At 43.9% G+C, this 21,604-nt stretch overlaps 1 protein-coding gene across 7 annotated transcripts in view; it reads left to right on the top strand.

Moving 5' to 3' along the window:
• Positions 1-21,376, top strand: part of GIGYF2 (GRB10 interacting GYF protein 2) — a 133,051-nt gene extending 111,675 nt beyond the window's left edge. For all 7 annotated transcript variants that reach the window (XM_069585483.1, XM_069585457.1, XM_069585463.1 and 4 more), the window contains 7 exons: positions 5,973-6,095; positions 9,063-9,272; positions 9,403-9,605; positions 10,744-10,898; positions 12,436-12,653; positions 15,377-15,524; positions 19,546-21,376. In XM_069585483.1, the coding sequence (XP_069441584.1) occupies positions 5,973-6,095; positions 9,063-9,272; positions 9,403-9,605; positions 10,744-10,898; positions 12,436-12,653; positions 15,377-15,524; positions 19,546-19,613 (1,125 nt within the window). In that variant the 3' untranslated portion in view covers positions 19,614-21,376. The remainder of the gene's footprint in view (positions 1-5,972; positions 6,096-9,062; positions 9,273-9,402; positions 9,606-10,743; positions 10,899-12,435; positions 12,654-15,376; positions 15,525-19,545) is intronic.
• The last annotated feature ends 228 nt before the right edge of the window (positions 21,377-21,604 follow it).

Below are 21,604 nucleotides of genomic sequence, written 5' to 3'. Positions count from 1 at the left end.
CGCCAGGCTTCCGTGTCCTTCACTATCTCCCACAGTTTGATCAAACTCATGTCCATTGAGTTGATGGTGCCATTCAACTGTCTCATCCTCTGTCACCTCCACCTCCTCCTGCCCTCAGTCTTTCCCAGCATCAGAGTCTTTTCCAAGAGAGTCACCTCTTCGCATCAGGTGGCTGAAGTATTGGAGCTTCAGTTTCAGCATCAGTCCTTCCAGTGAATATTCATGGTTGATTTCCTTTAGGATTGACTAGTTTGATCTCCTTGCCATCCAAGGGACTCTCAGGAGTCCTTTCCAGCACCGTGGTTCAAAAGCATCAACTGTTTGGCGTTCAGTCTTTTTTATGATGCAACTCTTGAGCATCTATACACAACTACTGCAAAAACCACACGTTTGACTGTATGGACTTTGTCGGCAAAGTGATGTCTCTGCTTTTTAATATGCAGTCTAGGTTTGGTTTGTCATAGCTTTTCTAAGGAGCAAGTATCTAAATTTCATGGGTGTAGTCACTGTCTGCAGTGATTTTGGAGCCCAAGAAAATAAAGTCTCACTATTTTCTACTTTTTCCCCATCTGTTTGCCATGAAGTGATAGGACTGGATGCTATGATCTTAGTATTTTGAATGTTGAGTTTTAAGCCAGCTTTTTTACTCTGCTTTTTCATGCTAATCAAGCAGTTCTTTAGTTCCTCCTCACTTTCTGCCTTTAGAGTGATATCATCTGCGTAGTTGAAGGTGAAAAGTGTTGTTAGTCATTCAGTCGTGTCCGACTCTTTGCAACCCCATGGACTGTAGTCCCCCAGGCTCCTCTGTCCATGGAATTCTCCAGATAAGACTCCTGGAGAGCGTAGCCTTTCCCTTCTCTAGGGGATCTTCCTGACTCTGGAATTGAACTGGGGTCTCCTGGATTTCAGGCAGATTCTTTATCATGTGAGCCATACCACATATCTGAGGCTATTGATATTTCTCCCAGCAATCTTGATCCCAGCTTGAATTTCATCTAGCCTGGCAAGCACATTCTTGGGTCCTACCCAGACTTACTGAATGAGATCCTCTTGGAAATGGAACCCAACAGTTGTGTTTGAATAAGCCCTCCAGGGCTTCTGATGCTCACTGATGTGTGAGACCCACTGCCCATCTGAGGAGTTTGGGAAGCTTTCCTGAAAGAAGAGAACTTCCAAACTGAGCCAAGAAGGGAGTGAAAATTTAAATTTAAAGAAAAAAAATAAAGGTCAAACAGCCAGTTTGGAGAATGGCGGGGGTTTGTGAGAGCAGAATGAAGTTGCTGGAGAATGAGCCATGAGGTTCCTTAGGCTTCATATCTAGCACTTGAATTGCTAGGTCGTGTGATGCCAGTGTCTTTAATGGTTTAAGGAACTGCCAGATTGTTGTCTGAAATGGCTGCACCATTTTGTGTTTAGTGGTTGAGGGTTCAAGTTTCTTCACATCCTTATCAATCTGTATTATCTGATTTTTTGATTATAGCCATCCTAGTAGGTGTGAAGTGATAACTTGTAGTGATTTTGGTTTGAATTTCCCAATGACTAATGATGTTGAGTATCTCTATTGTTTATTGACCATTTGTAAATCTTCTTTGGAAAAATGTTTATGTAGGTCCTTTGCCTATTTTTAAATTGGGTTCTTTTTATTGAGTTTTTTAAGGGTTCTTTATATATTTTAGATATTGAGTTCTATATCAGATGATTTAAAAATATTTTCTCTTATTTGTTTTTTTCCCACTGGCTTGACAGTGTCCTTTGATGCACAGAAGTTTTACATAGTGATGAAGCCCCGATTATCTGTTTGTTCTTCTGTTGCTTGTGCTTTTGTTATATCTAAGAATTGCTAAATCTGAGGTCATAGTTTTACAGAATCCTATGTTTTCTTCTAAGACTTTGTAGTTTTAGCTCCCTAATCTATTGTGAGTTAATTTTTGTAAATTATGTGAAGGTTTGACTTCATTCTTTTGCTTGTCATTTATCCGACTGTCTAGCACCATTTGTTGAAAAGTCTATTGTTTGTCCATTGAATGGCTGAGGCATTCTCCTTAAAAAATTAGACATGTAGATTTGTTTCTGCACTCTCAGTTCTGTTCAGGTGATCTGTATGATCACTGTGCCAGTAACACACTGTGTTGACATTACTCTTGCTTTGGTGTTAACTTTGGAATCAGTGAGTCTTCCCAGTTTGTTCCTTTTTCTCATAATTTTTTGGCTCTTCTGTGTTTCTTTAAATTTCTTCTATGGATTTTAGAATGAGTTTTTCAGTTTCTGCAAAGAAGCCAACTGGGATTCTTTTTTTTTTTCCAACTGGGATTCTGATAGGAATTCCACTGACTCTGTAGATCAGTTTGAGGAGTTTTGTTATCTTAACAATACTTAGTCTTCTGATCTGTAAACATAAGATGTTTCTATGTTCATTTAGATCTTGAATTTCTTTTGCTGTTTTATAGTTTTTAAGAGTGTAGTTTGTGTATTTCTTTTGTTAAATTTATTTTTAATATCTTATCTTGGTTTCATTGTAAATGAAATTTTCAAAATTTCATGTTCAGGTTGTTCTTTGTAAGGGTATAGATGTACAATTGATTTTTGTATACTGAGCTTATATCCTGCCATCTTGCTGGACTGATTTATTAATAGTTTCTTAGTGATTTCATTAGGATTTTCTGTATCATGTTATCTGCAAATTCTGAGACCAAGAAGCGCCTACAGTTTAGCCTGTGTCTCCAGTGAATCTGCCAGTTGCCCCCTAACTGCCTTTTACCCCAACATTCACTGATTTTGAAAGTTCCCTTAGGCTTCAGCTCCTCATTCTCCACAGTCTGTTGCAAATGAAGTCAGTTTCCTTTGAGAAGAGATCTGGAGCTCTCCCTCTAATCTGTTCCTCCCACCTCATCCTGAAGGCCAGAGTTCCCCGAGTCACAGCTCTGGAGCTAGGAACAGTGGTGGTGGTGGTTTGGTCACTACGTCATGTCTGACTCTTGTGACCCCATGGACTGTTGCCCACCAAGCTCCTCTGTCCATGGGATTCTCCAGACAGAAATACTGGGGTAGGTTGCCATTTCCTTCTTCGGGGATCTTCCCGACCCAGAAATCAAACCTGAGTCTCTGTTTGATTGTTGCAGCCAGACTCTTTACCTACTGAGCTAGGAGGGAACTGCTCTGGGAACAGTGGCACCCACTTTTTCAGTTGAGCCCTTGGGGAGGGACCTGAGCCTCAGGTCTCCTTGGCTTACCTCTCCTGGTGGTGTGGAATCTCTGCCTTTCAAACTATAGGGCAGTGGCAGTCAGGGCCCTCATGGTCTCAGGAGACCCAGGTTCAATCCCTGGCTCTGAAAGATCCCCTGGAGAAGAAAATGGCAACCCACTCCAGTATTCTTACCTGAGAAATACCATGCAGTCCATGGGGTAGCAAATGAGTTAGACACAACTTGGCAACTAAACAACAGTCACAGTAGCTCTATGCAGTTTCCATTCCATAAGTGGAGGCTAGACATAAGCGAGCTCCCATCTCTCAGCAGTGCTTGTCTCTAACTTAGCCTCTGTAACAGGCAGCTGGAGCCAGGATAAGAATTGCTAACATCGTGCTCCTTCCGGGGAGTCAGCCCTCTGCCTGGCAGCCGAGGGGAGAGAGGGAGGCCTGTGTCCTTAGCTCCCCTCATCTGAAGTGCCAGCTGAGCTGGGGGTTGGGAGAGAGCAAGTCAGGGCACGAGTCCTCCAGACTCTCTGTTGTTACGTTTCTTAAGGATTGTTCTTAATACTTCTTAAAGAAATGTCACTTAAAAAATGGTGTTGAAAAAGTAAGGTAGCAGTATCAGAGCAGGGGGAAAATGTAAAATTTTTAAGTATCAGTGAAGGATATTAGGCATTCAGGGGTCCGAAAATGTCCCAAATTCCCTACAGTTTGCTTGTCACTTGGGAGAGAGTTGTTCTGAAAAGTGTGATTGTCTGGGCAGTACAGGATGTTGGTTGAACTGGAAAATGCCCTGAGGCAGTGTTGATGGAGTGATGGGATAGCATTTCTTAAAGTCAAATAAGACTTAAGGGAAATGATAGAGATCTGTCATGTGAAGGAGACTTAGATTTGTTCTGCATTACTCCAGAGAAGAGTCTTGTGAATCATGAGCAGAAAGCACAGTGAAGTATATTTTGGCACAAAATAGAGGAGGACTTCAGAGGTGCCTGTACGGAGAACAGGCCATTTCAGGAGGCAGTGAATCTGTTCTTGGTGCTGGCTGAGTTTCCGCTGCAGAGGACTGGCGATTGGTTCCTGGGTATGCTGGGGTGATATAGCCACTGGGATTTTAGACAACAGTGGTTGCTGGCTGATTGCATCAGAATTACAAAAATATGCAAATTCTCTGGCTTTACCTTTGACTATTCATTGAATGCGGGGGGTGGGGGGGGGGCGGGCGGGGGGGAGGCCAGGGCAGCTCCGTTTTTACAGGCCTTCCGAGTGATGCTTGCTGCAGGTTTGATTGACATTGACATTGAAGTTGCTCAGTTGTGTCCAACTCTTTGCGACCCCATGGACTGTAGCCTACCAGGCTCCTCCATCCATGGAATTTTCCAGGCAACCCAACTGGAGTGGGTTGCCATTTCCTTCTCCAGGAGATCTTCCCAACCCAGGGATCGAACCCGGGTCTCCCGAATTGTAGGCAGACGCTTTACCATCTGAGCCACCAGGGAAGTTTAGGACTTTCCAGATGTGTCATTTCCTGTGGAGAGGAAGAGTTCATTTGTGCCCCACTTCTCCTACTTGGTACCCTGTCTTTCTCTCTTAGCTCCCTTCTGTACCTCTCTCCTCCCGGAGGACAGGTGCGTGTAAGAGAGGTGCCCCTACTGCCCACCACGGGGTATAACATGTTGAGGGTTGCTCAGCATGTTGAGATGTTCTGTAGTGTTGAGGGCACTCGTTTGGAGAGTGTCCGGTAACATCAGTGACAGTTTAAGCTGCTTTTACCCTTATCCCATCAGTTCCAGTTTTAGAGATTAGTACTGAAGAACCTTTCTATTTTGGCATTTTGTTTTGATCCACACATGTACTGTTTTTATTATCTGGTTTAGGTTTGGTTTTTGTTGTTTTTGTTTTTAAGAGCCATAAGATGTGTGAAGATTGAGTGAATCTTTTTCTGGCCCAGAAAGACCAAGGGATTCCCTTAGAAATAATCAAACTTTTGAGAACACTAAAGTATAGAGGACTCATATTTACACTTTATTTTAGTCGATAATTTTAAGGGCTAGGGAAAAAAAGTTATCAATTAAAACCAATGTAGTGCTTATGACTAGAAGCCACAGCCTGGTTAACTCCCTTCCATGAAAGACTGATTGAAAGCTGTGCCTGGCGTCAGCTGCCCACCTCAGCTTTCCCTTCAGAACAGGGTATCGTGTCCTTATGACCTCCTTGGATTAAAAACTTAGTGATTCTTTTGTTTCATTTTCTCTTTTTGGCTGTATATTGGAGTGTATATCAGTGGCAGGTGTAACAAATTTGCAATTTCTTAAGAGTAAATCAGGTAAAGGTGTATTGATGTATTTTGGGCTTCCCTGGTGGCTCAGTGGTAAAGAGCTTGCCTGCCATTGCAGGAGATGTGGGTTCAATCCCTGGGTCAGGAAAAACCCCTGGAAGAGGACATGACAACCCACTCCAGTATTCTTGCCTGGGGAATCCCATGGATAAAGAAGCCTGGCGGGCTACATCTATGGGATTGCAAAAGAGTCGGACACCACTTAGGACTAAAACAACAATAATATTGGTGTGTTTTGAGTTGTTTTAAAATAATCTTGTGACAAGAGAAAATTAAGTAAAAGAAGCAAAACTGATTGGTAGAGTAGTCATGTAAAAGGATTGAAGAAGGAAGTTTGAACTGAACGTTGCAAATGGAACGGAGGGAAGCGTGAAGGCTCTGTGCACAGTGCCTCAGTGCCCCTCCTGTCCACGTGTCCTCATGAACTCTTCTGCCTTCCTTTTTTGCTAGCTTCCCTCTTCTTCAACGTGGGGCCAGCAGTCCAATACGACAGCATGTCAGTCCCAGGCAACGCTGTCATTGGCTGAAATCCAGAAACTAGAAGAGGAACGAGAACGGCAGCTTCGAGAGGAGGTAAATTTTAAATGTGATCTAGACAGTCGGTGATTCAGAATAGCCAGTGTGCATTCTGGATTGGTGTCTACTAAAGATAAACATTGTTGTCAGAGTTGCTGTGTATCCGAATTAGATATTTATTTTTCACCTCTTTAGCCTGTACGATGGTCACTAGCAAATATGAAGGATCTAGTAGAAATAACATTAAGATTGGGTACAGAAATGTTCAGTTACCTTTACCATAGCCCTTGAGAGAATAGCTCAGAAACAAAAGTACATGGGTGTTTCAGAATTGGGGGTGAGTTTTGTGCAGATAGCCTCTTAAAAATTTGATGCTTACAATGCAGAAATTTTTTTCTCTAAAGGGTACTGGGTTCTGACTAACCTAGAAAACCTTAAAATATGACAGAAATACCATCTCTCTGCTTGTTCACCTACATCCTGTAGTTCCTCATTAGGATAGAGAGGATACAAAAGAGTGAAAGGGGTTGGGGGGCAGCAGAACGTAGTTCTTGACAGAAAGGAAAAAATGAGTGAGTGAAATGGTTTGGCTCAGCGTACCACTAGCTGAGTGCCATCTGTCCATCGTGTATTTGCTGCTCGTGTGGATATAGTTGCATCTAAGACAGACAAAATTCTCTCCCTCCATAAAGCTTACTTTTAGTTGAGGGGACAAGGATATGAAAAGACATACGGAGTTCTCGAAGGCAGTATGTGTCAGAAAGAAAAATGAAAGTGGAAAGGGGCGTAGGGAGGAGTTTGGGAGTTAGCGATAGCATTGGTGGTGGGCAGCAGTTGATCGTCTAGTTTTAGGTATGCTGACTGGGAAGGCCTCTCTGAGAAGGTGGCATGAGGTAACTGAGTCTTAATGGAAGTACTGTACATGGGTATGATTTGAGGCAGAGCAGTCAGTTTGTTCGAGAATGCAAGCCGTCATTCTTTATCTGGGTGGTGTGGTTCACTAAAGGCCGTGAAAATCCTCTGTGCATGTTCACCGTGTAGTGTGCATGACATCACCCAGTAGGTTAAAAACTTTCTTCGTCTTAAAATTTACCATATTTCCTACCCACCTTCAAAAGAAAAAAGGCTGAGCTTTCTCTGAAATCATCTCTCTTTTCTCAAAAGTTAACAGCTGGATGCAGAGCAGAGTGTAGCTTCCTCCTCCAAGGCTAGAAATTGTTCCAATAATTTTGGTCCCTGCTAAATAAAAAAAATAATAATGGTCATCAGAGTTGGAATAACAGGTCTTCTCTTGTTCATATTTTTGTCTGTTAGAAGTTAATAATTGCCTTGTGTTTTCATTTGATTTTCTTTGAACAGTTAAGTCTGTGCACGCTTCGAAATGTATAAAGGGCCACCCAGCAGATAGTATCCGACAGTTCTATTTCATTCTTTCCCCGGGAGGTGTCCTTTCCAGGACCCTCTAACTTGTTCAAATCTGAACATGCTTGACTTGCTGCACGTGTGCTCTGTTTCTCAAGATTTTGTCATCTGCCTGTTGTCCCAGGTGGCGCTAATGGTAAAGAATCCACCTGCCAGTGCAGGAGACGGCTTCAGTCCCTGGGTTGGGAAGATTCCCTGGAGGAGGAAGTGTCAGCCCCCTCTAGGATTCTTGCTTGGGAGAATGCCATGGACAGAGAAGCCTGGTGGGCTGCAGTCCATGGGGTCACACAGTCAGACAGACTGAAGTGACTTAGCACGCACACATATTTCTTTCCGTCTTATTCTCTGTTGTCTTTTGTGATATTTTCTCAATCTTCTCTTTCAGTCCTTCTATTGAACTTTAAAGGTATGCTCTCTTATTTTAAAGTTTGAGTCCATATATTGTTCCCTCTTAAGTATTTGTGTTTATAGTCTCTTTCTCTTGTTTTACTGAATACAACGTGTAACCTCTAAGAATAATGCTTACTGATTACTCCTATTTTCCCTTGCTTCTGTTCCAACAGAATCTTGTCTGTTTGATTTGGTCTTTGGCTTCCATCTCACAGGCTGGGCTGTGTTCTCATTTAGGAAGAAGGCACTGAGGAGCTGGTGGGGGTTCGGGCGCACGCAGCACCTTGCTGGGCTTTGCTGTGATGGTGTCTGTAGTGGTCTCTTCTGTTCAGATCCTCCATCTGTTGGTATCTGTAGGTGTATTCTCTTATGGTAGGTCAGCTTTCCTGTAGAAAAATCTACTTACCTGGTTCAGCCTCTTTAAAAAGGAAAGTTTTAATTTTCTGTTGGGGAGAGGTGAGGGATAGCTGCCAAGTGTGTTGGGTGGGGAATGTAGTCAGGGTCTTAATGTTGCTTTTTACAGACTTTCAGCCTGTCTTCCTTTGTTCGAGATACCCATGCCTATAATTCCTGAGCTTTTTGTATGAATTGACCTGTTTCTGAGTTTCCTTTTACTTCGCTTTCAACTTACTGGGTCTGTTGTATTGGCTGTCTTTATTTGCTTGCTTTCCAGCTTTTAAAAAACTTTTCCGTTCTTTGTCCTTAAAGTTTATGTTTTAGAAAAAAATTATTTTTGTCATTTTGATAGGACTTTGGAAATAAACATATTACATTTTTATGCTTAACCAGAAGTCCTATTTAATTTTTAAGAAGTAATTCTTAATTTCTTCTTATTCTCCTCTTAGTACTTCTGACTGTTTACATCTTTATTTGCAGCAGAGTAGTTAACTGTTAGATGTTTAGTTGCTTCCCAGGTGGCACTAGTGATAAAGAACCCACCTGCCAACACAGGAGATGTAAGAGACATGGGTTTGATACCTGAGTTGGCAAGATCCCTTGGAGGAGGGCATGGCAACACCGTCCAGTATTCTTGCCTGGAGAATCCCATGGACAGAGGAGCCTGGAGGGTACAGTCCATAGCATCACAGAGTCAGGCACAACTGAAGCGTCTCAGCACACACACTATGTATTTATATTCCATTTAGCATACTGGACATTTATAACTTTTATTTAAAAACTGGAATCCTGAGATAGCTTCTCTTGTGCCTGCAGCAGAGGCGCCAGCAGAGGGAATTGATGAAAGCTCTTCAGCAGCAACAGCAGCAGCAACAGCAGAAACTCTCAGGCTGGGGGAACGTCAGCAAACCTGCAGGCACTGCGAAGTCTCTTCTGGAGATCCAACAGGAAGAAGCCAGGCAGATGCAGAAGCAGCAGCAGCAGCAGCAGCAACACCAGCAGCCAAACAGAGCCCGGAATAATACGGTAGGTCCGTCTTCCTGAGCGGTTGTTGTATGGACTGGCGGTGTGAGTTATCTGTTTTGACTTTGGTGGGCTCTCTTTTTGTCTTTTTAATATTATTAACTGTAGTTATTTGTGTGTCTCTCTTTAACAGCATTCCAACCTGCACACCAGCATTGGGAATTCTGTTTGGGGCTCTATAAATACCGGTCCCCCTAACCAGTGGGCCTCTGACCTAGTCAGTAGTATCTGGAGCAGTGCTGACACTAAAAACTCCAACATGGGATTCTGGGATGATGCAGTGAAAGAGGTGGGACCTAGGAACTCAACAAACAAAAATAAAAACGCCGGTCTCAGGTAGGGCTCAAAGCGATTGACCTGTGTTCCTTGGTGGATTGGGGGAGGAAGGGCATGTGAGGAGTATGATACTGGGTGGCCAGAGAAAGGTAGTTATTTAGTTTCTACTTACTTTCACCTATATCCTGGCATGTGAGGTGATAGTTTGATGATTGTTTTTCTTCCCTATGGAAACACATTGGTATTATTACTAGCGGCTCCTTTGGTTGCTGGACATGGAGTCTGTTGCCTGTCACGTGGTAAACACTTAATATTTTTTGTTACTGCTCTTGAATATTTATCTAAGGTAGTCTCTAGATTGTAGCATTTTCTCTAAAATTTTAAGTTAGAGTATTATAAACACTTAAACTGTTTTATTTTTATGATGAATTTGTTTCATCTTACATTCATCTTTCTTTTGTTGAACAAGCATGGGTTTTAATGTTAAGTCATGGACTCAGATCCCAGCACTAGGACTTACTAGCTGTGTGACCTTGGGCAGGAGGGAACCTCTTTGAGCCTCAGTTCCCTCATCTGTAAAATGAAGATAACAATAACAGCTTCATGGGTGTGGTTGTAAAGGTTAAGTGAATATGTGTGAAGTAGTTAGTAAAGTGCCTGGCACATAGTAACTACTTAATAAATGGTAGTGTTGTCAGAATATTTCTTCTCAATTCTGAGGGCTTAATGTGTGATGAATAGGACACTGAATAAAATGTTGAGCATCTTTGCCAGGCACTGTGCTCTAGGCCTTTGCATATAATATTTTTATTCTTTTTAATAACCCAAAGAAGTATTAGTATCATTTTACAGATGAGGAAACTGAGGCTTAGCAAAATTTAAAATCTTACTGACAGACATGAGAAGAACTTAATAATTTCTCTGAAAAGAAGCCCTTATTCAGAAACTAGAATGTGTTAACCGAGGCTAGATTTTAATAGGTATTGAATAAACTCCCCCACCTCCAACCCCAGTATTTCACTTTTTTGTTTTTGGGCTTTTGTTTGTTTGTCTGTTTGTTTTCATTTTCGGAGCCAAGAATTGGATTGCTGGACAGCCATCCAATGTTGCCAAGACATTATCTATGTATGGTGTTAGAGTATGATCATAATAGTAACAGTTCCTGGGAATATAATACCACCCTATTGTTTTGCTTTAGTAAATCTGTAGGTGTGTCTAACCGGCAGAATAAGAAAGTAGAAGAAGAAGAAAAATTGCTGAAGCTCTTTCAGGGAGTAAATAAAGCCCAAGATGGATTTACCCAGTGGTGTGAACAGATGCTTCATGCCCTTAATACGGCAAATAACTTGGATGGTAAGAACTGGGGAGGGAAACCCAGCATGTGGAATGGCAGAGCAGGCCCCACAAAGAGTTAGAAAATTGAAATGATGGGCTGGCCTTCAGGAGGTGAAGTCTGATGGAGGTCAAGTCCTGCACTTACTATAAGAACTTGACTCTTTTACAGCATTACTTGTGAGAAAAGTTCTGTAATACTGTCCTGAACTAGGTTACCAGTGGACACCAAAGAGTAGCTGCTTTGCAGGCTGTCCTGTGATGGACAGGGCAGAAGAGATCATGGTTCTGTCCCGCTCACTTTTGGGGAGCATCACCAGATGAACGAAGGAGACTGACTGTTATCCCGGGGACATAGGTCAGCCTGCACGAGGGAAGACTGGGGTGATGTGAGCATCTCTCCCTTCCTGCCTTTGGGGGCAGGGGTGGGAGTTGTGACAGAGCAGGTAGGCATGCTTTATGTGGGATAAAGCTGAGACCTGTAATGTATGCAAATAAAAAGGTTTCAGCGCAGTTTGAAGAAAAACTTGCTGCTTGTTGGTTGTTCACAAAGAGAATTGTCTGCCTGAGATGGAAGCAAGTACTTCCCTCACCTGCAAATGTTCGAACAGAGACCAGTCAGCTCGGTGTGGACGGGATTCCCATAACTCGTGAGCTTTGCTGAACTAGTCCATCTCTGAAGTCTTTTCTAAAGCCAGAAACCTTTTTTTAAAAAAAAAAAAAAAGAGCAGGAAAAGAAGGGTTCCTTTGCAGCAGTGTGACAATAGCTGATGGTCAGAATGAGTCAGAGAAAGCAAGAGCGAAAAATAGTAATGGCTACCATCCATTAAGCACCTACCATGTACTAGGCACTTTCTGGGGGTTAATATGCGTTATCCTAGTGATTTTGATTTTGGCCATAACTTACCTTTACAATGTCGGTGGTGTTATCCCCATTTTATAAATTAGGAAACGGAGGCTCAGGAAGGTTAAGTAGCTCATCAAGGTCACACAGTGAGCAAATTTCAGAGTCAAGTTTTAAACCCATGTCTGTCTAACTCTGATACTTGGACTTTTCTCCTGTACCACACTGCTTCATGTCGAATTTTTCTGTGTAAACAGAGGTTATCTCAGTGAAGCAAAAGGAGACTGCAGCTTTATCTTCAGTATCTGTCATGGTGCCTGGCACACACCATGGCACTTAAAACATATTTGACTGAATTTAAAGAAGAGAAGAAAGGAATCCCCAGCTTACTCTAGTCTTAGACAAGCAGTTGTTTCCATCAACATAACTTAGTTTCTACCAAAATAACATTTAGTGAAACAAATATATGCATGATATCTTCATCTCTGTGATAGTTCAGACGATTTGGGGTATTACAATGAGAGTGGGGTTCCCCCCCATGACTACAGAGTAGATTAAAGAATTTAGCATATTTAGCATAATAGCTGCATGCCTTTCCACTTTCCATCATTCATGTCCCTGTTAGGTGTTAAAATATACTGAAGACTGACCCTGACCTCTGCTGTGTGGTATTTCATTGTTACTCTTTATGTCTTCTTCCCTCTCATGTTACAGTGCCCACATTTGTTTCTTTCCTGAAGGAAGTAGAATCTCCATATGAGGTCCATGATTACATTAGGGCCTATTTAGGAGATACCTCTGAGGCCAAGGAGTTTGCCAAGCAGTTCCTCGAGCGCCGTGCCAAACAGAAAGCCAATCAGCGGCAGCAGCAGCAGCAGCAGCAGCAACAGCAGCAGCAGCAGCAGCAACAGCAGCAGCAGCAGCAGCAGCAGGTACGAGGCAGCAGAGTGAGTGCAGTGCCCTGGTCAATACTGGTGTCTTGAAAGTGGAGCCTCTAGAGAAATGAAATTTTAAAATACTACCACCATTTTTGTGCATCACATGACTGGAACCTTTTAATGCCAGGTAGACTTGACATTTTAAAATTACATGTCCTGAGACCTTTGTGAATTTCCCAAAAAGCAAGTATATAACCATTCATTCACTGTTAGTCATACCAGCCCCATTTTTCTTGGTTCATATAGATGCCTCTGTCCAATTGCAAATGCCAGCTTGTCATAGATGCATAAATTTGGTTTTAGTAGTTAAAATTCACCAATGGTAACTCTCTGAAGCTCCAGATCATTTGTTCCCAGTACTGACAGTACTGTACCTGCCAAATATCTCATACACTGTCGATGAGAATGTAAAGGTTCTTGTTATTCTCGGGAGCTCTATTCTGTGAACTTGCTGCCAACACAGAATTAGCAAATGCTGAACCATTGCTCCTAGGGGGTTAGGTTTCTGTGGACCTGTGTTAGAGCATTTTTGTCAGCTTGTAACTGTGGAATGCTGATAACCTTGTTCTGTGTGTGATTCTGTTCAAGGATGCGTTATTTAAATACATTGCTGCTTCCTTAATACTGAACTCACAGCCAGTGCCACTGTAACTTGTGCCTGAAGAAAGCTTACCTAACACACACATTTTCTGAGGCACATCACAGCCTTTGGGCCCTTTAGAAACACTAGACAGCACTTGACCCTTGGGAGCCATTTTAAACAATGGAATCACCAACAGCAGTGTGAAAACATGATCTGAAAGAGACCGAGAAAGATGCTCCTTTGCCGTGTTGAGAGCTGAGACGAGGAGGCAGGATGTGTCTCCGAGTTCTGCCTCAGCTGGGAACGTGCATCTTGGGCAGCTCAGTTTTTCACTGCTCTGTAGACATGCATATTCAGAGTGAGGACAGAAACACCACAAGCACGCAAATTCGCAGATAATGGGATCCATGAATGAGAAGGATTGTCTTTACAAGTTTCTGAAGAACAATCAGTCAGGACTCTTGGAGAGGCTTAAGAATATTTTTAATCTTGTGGTTCTTCTACTAGAGATAACGTTTACCAGAGCTCACTTTTAGGAATGTGTAAGGTACAGAGAAGTATAGGGCGTTTAAAATCCGTTTGGATAAATGGGGCTAATGCATCAACTGAAGGAAAATGAAAGATGTGAACACAAGCAGCCCCAGGAAAAACATGTTAAGGAATCAAGAGAAGACAGCGAGCAGCAGTACAGAGGCCTCGCGTGTGAGAGGGCCGCCTATGCGCGCAGCCAGGCTTGCCCACTGCCCAGCTCAGGAGCCTGATCCCAGTTCAGAATGCGTTGCTCTCACAGGAGCAGCACACAGTGTGAACGGCTGGTAGACCATTTCATAGTTTAGCCAGTTGGTATAAAGTATGTGAATAATATTTTGGGAACAGATCCCTTCCGGGATTGCTGCTAGGAATGAAGTGCATGACATGAACTTTGTCTTGCTTGGTACTGGGCTCTCAGCCGGTCTGTGGGCTCTCCTCTCTGTCCCGGGGCCCAGAGAGCAAAGGACCCTCCCACCTAGAGCAGGTGGGGGTGCAGATTGCCAGAGAGCAGATTCCTGGTGAATGGTGCAGACTCCATGTGTGTCTGGTGAGCTGTTTGGTTTTTTAAATTTTGTTTCATTTTTTGCTGTGCTGGGTTGTGGGCTCTTCTTTAGTTGCGGTGAGTGGGGGCCCCTCTCCATCGTGATGCACAGGCTTTCTCATTGCAGTGGCTTCTCTTAGGGAGCACGGGCTCTAGGGCGTGCAAGCTCAGCAGTTGTGGCTCCCAGGTTCCAGGGCATAGGCTCAGTCCTTCCACAGCTGGTGGGGCCTTCCCAGATCAGAGATTGGACCTGTGACCCTTGTATTGGCAGGCGGATTCTTTACCACTGAGCCACTAGGGAAGCCCCTGGAGAGGTTTTGACAACTGTGCTGTCGCAGCAGTGTGGACCCCTGGAGTCCCCAGGATGGGCCTTGTGGAGACGCACAGCCTAGGGTGTGGACCCCTGGAGTCTCCAGGCTGGGCCCTGTGGAGACGCACAGCCTAGGGGGTGGACCCCTGGAGTCCCCAGGCTGGGCCCTGTGGAGACGCACAGCCTAGGGTGTGGACAGCTGGAGTCCCCAGGCTGGGCCCTGTGGAGACGCACAGCCTAGGGGGTGGACCCCTGGAGTCCCCAGGCTGGGCCTTATGGAGACGCACAGCCTAGGGGGTGGACCTTTGGAGTCCCCAGGCTGGGCCTTATGGAGACGCACAGCCTAGGGGGTGGACCTTTGGAGTCCCCAGGCTGGGCCTTGTGGAGACGCACAGCCTAGGGTGTGGACCCCTGGAGTCCCCAGGCTGGGCCTTGTGGAGACGCACAGCCTAGGGTGTGGACCCCTGGAGTCCCCAGGCTGGGCCTTGTGGAGACACACAGTCTAGGGTGTGGACCCCTGGAGTCCCCAGGCTGGGCCTTGTGGAGACACACAGCCTAAGTGGGTTGTCTGAACCTCAGTGAAGGGAAGAAGGTGGCTCAGTGGACTGCCCTCAGTTTCATTGTTACCAGAATCCGTGATAGGCTTCTGTTTCTAAACTCCTCCTCGGTAATGAGGCCAGATGGGCCATTTTCTGAGGGGGGCCAAGCTTGCGTCCACTGTGTGGTCTCAGTGGTGCCGTCTTGTGTTACAGGACTCTGTGTGGGGAATGAACCACAGTGCGCTCCACTCGGTGTTTCAGGCCAGTCAGGCCAGCAGCCAGCAATCCAACTTTGAAGCCGTGCAAAGTGGCAAGAAGAAGAAAAAGCAGAAGATGGTCCGAGCAGACCCTAGTCTATTAGGTGAGCACAGGCCTCAAGTCTTAGCTGGGTGTTGAGGGTGAAGTATATGCGAGGCCCATGGTGGAGGGTTTTTCATGAAAGAAAATTTTTCTTACAAAAAAAAATTGTTTTAGCCAGTTCAAAATAAATAGTATTTATTGGGAATCTCTGCAAGAGCTATGCCTCATCTATTATAGGGAGCAAGAAAAAGAATATATTGTATGGTGCCTTAAATTTTAAAGACTTTTTCACATCTAACATGAATTTTCCTAAAACCCTTTCAGTTTAGTTAGAAAATAATGCTGATGAAGAACAGTAAACGTTTAAAATGTAAAGTGCCGATTTGTGTGGAAGCAGACCATAATCGAATCAGATACTCAAAAAAGAACAGATGTTAGTTGATATTCACTGTAGAATAGTCTCAGAGTTACCCTGCATCATGAGGTGATGTTCCAGCATTAACAATAGTAAACCGAGGCCTAGAGGATTGAGAACGCTTCCCAGAGTCACTCAGCAGTCAGCAGCGCAGATGGGGTTTCACAGCAGGTCCACTCTCTCTTCACTCTTCTGTGTTACCGTAGCTATTCTTTTTTTTCCCATGACTGTCCTTACCCAATGTTAGGGACCAGTGTCGTCGCACAAGTCAGCTCTGAGGAGAAGGTGACACCTGAATTGGGGCTTTGAAAAGCAGGAAGGATAGGGTATGGTGTTCCTGGAATAACAACATAGGCAAAGCTGATGGGCTACCTTTGTTTCTTAAACTGGCCTAACAGCCTCAGCGACAAGGATGAAATTAAAATTATTCTCCGTTCATGAATGTATTCATGAGCTGTTATAAAACTGTGTGGTCTGGAATAGAATGGTTGTATTGGCAAAGATGGCAGGTTGGGAAGTCAGGCAAACCCGTTGGAGGGTGCAGTATAGACCAGGTGAAAGATACTGGTGGCCTAGGGTAGGGCTTTGGTGGTGGAGATGGAGAGGAGTTAGATGGATTTCAGAAAGTTAGGGATAGGCTTGGGCAAGGAGAAAGGAAAGGTTTAGGCAGCAGGATGGAAAGAGCTGCCCTTTGATCAAATGATGAGCACTGGAAGGTGGAGCAGGCTTTGGGGAAAGGACATGCTGTTCAGGTGTTGGTGGACCGAGTGTGACGTGACGGGGAGGCATCATACGGAGGTGAAAGAGTGACGGTGCAGTGAGAGGTAGACTGCTCTGCCCTCGTGGGATCCTACTTCAGAGGTTTCCTGCCCTGGAGAAATCAATATACCAGTAACAGACCCAGCTTTGAGCAGCGCCCCTTGGAACTGCGCTCTGCAGGCGGGCTTTGGAAACCTAGAGGTCTGGCGCCGTTTTGTTTTCTTCTGCCTGTCTTGGAAGGTTATGTTAAGGATGGATGGATCAGTCCAAAATTTTGTCCAGTTTTGACCGAAATAGATGAATGTAGATTTTAGAATGTTTTCAGTTCTGGTTGTGAGTTCTAGCTAAAAATCTCCCACTATTTAGCTGTGGTACTTGGCTAGGGCAGTAGGGGTAGGTTCTTCTGAAAATGAGGTGTAAATGTTTTTGGACTAAATATTTGATCTGACCCTATTGTTTATTATAGATGTAAGAAAGAAAGGGACTTAAAATCCCCTTTCAGGGAAATGAGAGGGAGGTCGTTCTAGGACTAGAGTTTTAAGGAGTATATATCTTGAAAGGGAAAGAGAAAAATATAAGGAAAGTAAAACTATTCAGAAAATACTGAAGAAACTTACTTGGGTAAGCTATTGCTTATATACCATTTAATGAGAATTTTTGCTCAAGTAAACATTCTTCTGGAAATTCCTCTGATAATTTCTGCCCCATACCTACTAACCATTTATTATTGTTTCTAATTGATATATGCCTTATTGACTTGCAGATTAAGGAAAATTAACAAATATACATCAGTCACAAGTTACCCATGAACATAATAGGAAAACAAATTCAATTTTGATCCCATTGTATCCATTGAGAAAAGTGGTCACTGATCAAAATAGCGTTTTGCTGCTAAAACAAACCTTCAGAACAAGCCCGGCCTCATTTTAGTGCTCTTGTCCTCTGCTGTGCTTGTGTTTTCTCTAGCTTTTCAAGCTGGCAGGTGCCATTGTGAGCCAGCATCCTGTGCTTGGATATGAGAAATATACACACAAAGTACCATTGCTCACCAGTCACAGTTTTCTTACAGAAACAGTCCCCCAAACCTTAAAGTCATGTGAGTGAGAGTCTGTTGTTCTAAACCTAAGAGTGTGTTGGTTAGAGCTGGGCATACTGGGCCTCAGTCCCTGTTTGTATTGCTTGGGGTCTCATAGGACACCCCAGAGCATCCCTTTTCTGTCAGGTGGGGAGGAGTGCCCTCCTCACTGGTTTTTTTGACAGGTAAATGAGACCGCATCTGCTAAAGCCAGTCCAGTAATCATTCTGTTATAGCAATGAAAACCATTTTGTGGCCCCAGGTTTCTTTTCCCAGTCCTGTCTCTGTCTGACTGGGAAAGCACAAATAGTTTGTGTTTTTTTTGCATTCCTGGTTTTATTGCATGTAGCTCATTTTGTTTTTATCACATTTCATTTGTTCTCGAGATGCATGTGAAGTCAAAGAAAAACCTGCTTTAGAGCCGAGCAATAGTTCATTTCACAGACTGTTCTTTAGGGTTTACGTTTACCTAAATAACTGTTATTTTCAAGTATGAACACACTAAGCCTTTCATTATTTTGACGGGAAAAAAGTCCTGCAGGTTATGGGAACACAGTTGAGGGGTAGAACTCAGGTTGGGGTTTGGAATCCTAACCTCTTCCAATAGGAGGCCTTGGAAACAGCTTGTACCACAGCTTCCTTGATTAAAAAATAGGGATGTTTATGTTTTCAAATCAGGATATTTTGGAGTCAGTGTAATATAATTAAAGTATTTTTATTATGTAAGACATTTTTGTGTATTATTGGTACATTTAAAGTGTGTATTTGTTTGAAAATTTGAATGTTAAAGGGCAAAAAGGAGGGGGGAAAAGCTCAAAGTAATATTAACAGAGCTGCTTTTAGACTGGAGAGCTTCGCCTGTTTACTTTTTGATACTCAAACAGCAACTGAGACAGTTTGGGGTTTCATTTAGGGTGGTTGAACTAAAAGCATTTTGAGACTCACTCATTCCAGAGAGGCCCTGTTAATAGTAACTTTTATCAGTCTCTGTCTGATTATGTGGAATTTATTGAAAACTCATACATGACTGATGGCATTAGGTTTTCAGACCTCAGTAGTGTTTGTAAGCTCAGCTGTGCTAGTATTGCCTTTTCTAAACCAGATAGTATTTTGGTTCATCAGTGAGATCCTTGCCTTTGGTGGTCTACTTACAGTAGGTTGAGCTGAATAAGGAAGTTTTTTCATTTCTGTGCTGTCTTCTGTGTGATAGGAAGAACAGCTGAGAGCTTTCGGGAGCTTGTAGCCTGCCTTCCCTGGAGCCTCCTACCCCTGGAGCAGAAGCTCTCAACCAGAACTTTGGCAGTGTTTTGGACTGAAAGTGTTCCCAGTTAGTGAATGGGGCTGAAGTAGTGATTATTCTCACTCAGATGTCACAGTCATTTGGTCTAGTGGTTGTAAAGCACTTAGTGTGTTATTCTTGTCCTGCCCCTGCCCCATTCTTCTGAGGTAGCTACACCTTCTGAATGAACTTCTCTCCCTGGGCAGCCTGGCCTGGCTTTGACACACACACGTGCACACACACCCCAGGCCTGGATTGAGCACTCCCTAGGGCAGTGGTTTGCAGTTCTTTTGAAGCAGTGATGCTGGTGTGTGTGTTTCTTCCCTAATTAAATTATATCAGAACCTTAAGAAATAAAACATACTAAAATAGAATCTCTCATTGGAAGGGCAAGAAAACCACTGCATTGACCTTTATCCTTTCTTCTTCCTCCTTTTAGTATCCCTGTTGGTATACTCAAAAACAGGAGACTGAAATTCCAGCCCCCTGCCTGAGTTTGAGCCACAGGGTTGTCTGGGTGTGGTTGGTCACTCATTGCAGATTTTTCCCTGCAGGGTTTTCAGTCAACGCTTCCTCGGAGCGACTCAACATGGGTGAGATCGAAACTCTGGATGACTACTGAGCGCCTGCCAGACCAGACTGGCCTTCCCTCTCCTCTCTGCCGACCATGGATTCTCCAGCTCTGGACACAACACTTACTCACCATATACTCTCTGTCACTGCAACAAATCACAGAACCGATCATCTCAGGCTTTTTCTTCTAGCCCTTTGTGTCCAAGATTCTTTAAACCGTTTTTGTTGGTGCGCATCTCAGACTGTAGATGAGTGGACCGGACGCTGTGTCTCGGGGGTGGCAGTGGGGATTCCTCCCCAACAAGGCTATTTTGGGCAGCACGTGTTTACTGTGCCGTGATTTCACCTCCTGTCTCCCAGAAAGTGTGTTGGGATCTGCCAATAGCAATTTACTTTCTCTTGTCATTTTTTTCCTTCTGTTTGATTTTTCTTTTTCTTCTTTTTCCCCGCCCCACCCCCCAAACGGGCAAGGGGTCTGACTGGTGCAATCATGAAGAGAGTTAATGGTAACAGACATTGGCCAGCAACAAAACGCCCATGGACTGTGACTTGAGCATCCGACAGAGACAGTCAGAGCTCTTCCAGTCTGCAGGTGGCATTGCCGCAGCTAACTTCGGGATTGCACCCAAGAGGCCCTGAGTGGGGTGGTATTTAGGTTGATTGGTTTGATGTTGCACACCCCTCGCCCTCATTCTGTCTGAGGATCCTTTCAGAGAAAGGATTCTTGGTTTTTCTTCATTAGATAGTGACTTCCAAGCAAGCTGACTTCTCTCCTGGCATACTCCAACCTGATCGGACAAAGGAAGCCCTATGGCCTGGGAGAGGAACTTATTTTTAATTTTTCTTTCTTACAAAAACGGATTTTTTCCCATAAATATTTTTACTTCAGAGGACTAGGACCAGTTTGTTTTGGGCCTTTCTGCTGAAAATTTGTCTCGTTTTAAGAGGCAGTTAGGATCTTTACCATATGTATGAATTTGTATAATTTCATTTTGGATAGGGATAAACTGCTTCTGATAAAAGCCCGGAATTTCATCTGGTTCCTCAGAGCATTGCGTGTGTGTCTTGCTGTGGCCCCGAAAGGTTTTGTCTAAAGATTCTGGAGCAGCAAGTTGCTGGCTTGCCTTTTCTGAAAAGAGAACATGCAAAACCTGACCATCTTTTAAGACCTTCATCTGTGGAAACCACTAAACAGGAGAGTCCCGTGGGATGGAGGGGACGGGAGAGAGAAGCCTGTTCTGGCTTCGATCGTGGCCTCCTAATACCCCTTCACTGCAAATATAAATGTATCCAAGCCCTATTTATAAGCAAATACTCCTCCTGCCTCCGCCAACCCCCCACAGAACATCACCTGAAATTGCCAATCACACTTTGGTCTGCAGCCACCGGACCATCCGTCCCCGCGCAAGAAGTGCTGTGGTTTGGGCGGCTCCTGGTCGAGCGCCTTCCCTTTCTGACATCATGGCCCGAGGAAGGCTGGAGTTGCTCTGAGAGCAGTTTGGTTTGGGATGATTCTATTTGGTTTCTGTTTTTATTCTTTTGGATCAGCATTCTCCCTATCCCTTTTGGCCACCCTCCCTCCTAAACATGTACAATAACTATACAGAGACTGCTACAAACTTGTATATAGTTTTTGGATCAAACAGCATGAGGAGATGGGGAACCATTAAAAACTGGGGCTCCTGCTCTCCTTTGCTTTGTAAATTCACAAGTGGGGGTGGGGAAGAGGGACAGTTAAGATGTTTACAGAACTTTAAGCTCCCTCGGAACTTTTGCCAGTGTGGAGGAAAATAAAAAAGACCTTAAATAAAACCTCGTGGTATTCTGTCTGGGTACATCTCTTGTACTCACGCTTGTCGAGGTGAGTTTTGCGCTAAGCCATGTCCTTGACACCATGAAAAGGCTGCAGACACACAAGTGCCCTGGACGTGGAAGCAGCCATGGCTTTCTCCGGCAGGCTCGAAGACGCTGCCAGTTCTTTAGTTGAAGAGCGTAGAGGTCAAGGTAAACGGGGTAAGTTGATTCAGTGTCCGTCGTCCT

This window comes from Ovis canadensis, chromosome 1 (genome assembly GCF_042477335.2).
Source record: "Ovis canadensis isolate MfBH-ARS-UI-01 breed Bighorn chromosome 1, ARS-UI_OviCan_v2, whole genome shotgun sequence".
Taxonomy (NCBI): Eukaryota; Metazoa; Chordata; class Mammalia; order Artiodactyla; family Bovidae; genus Ovis; species Ovis canadensis.
Note: the sequence above shows the minus strand (reverse complement) of the source record. Positions and strands in the feature narration are given on the sequence as shown.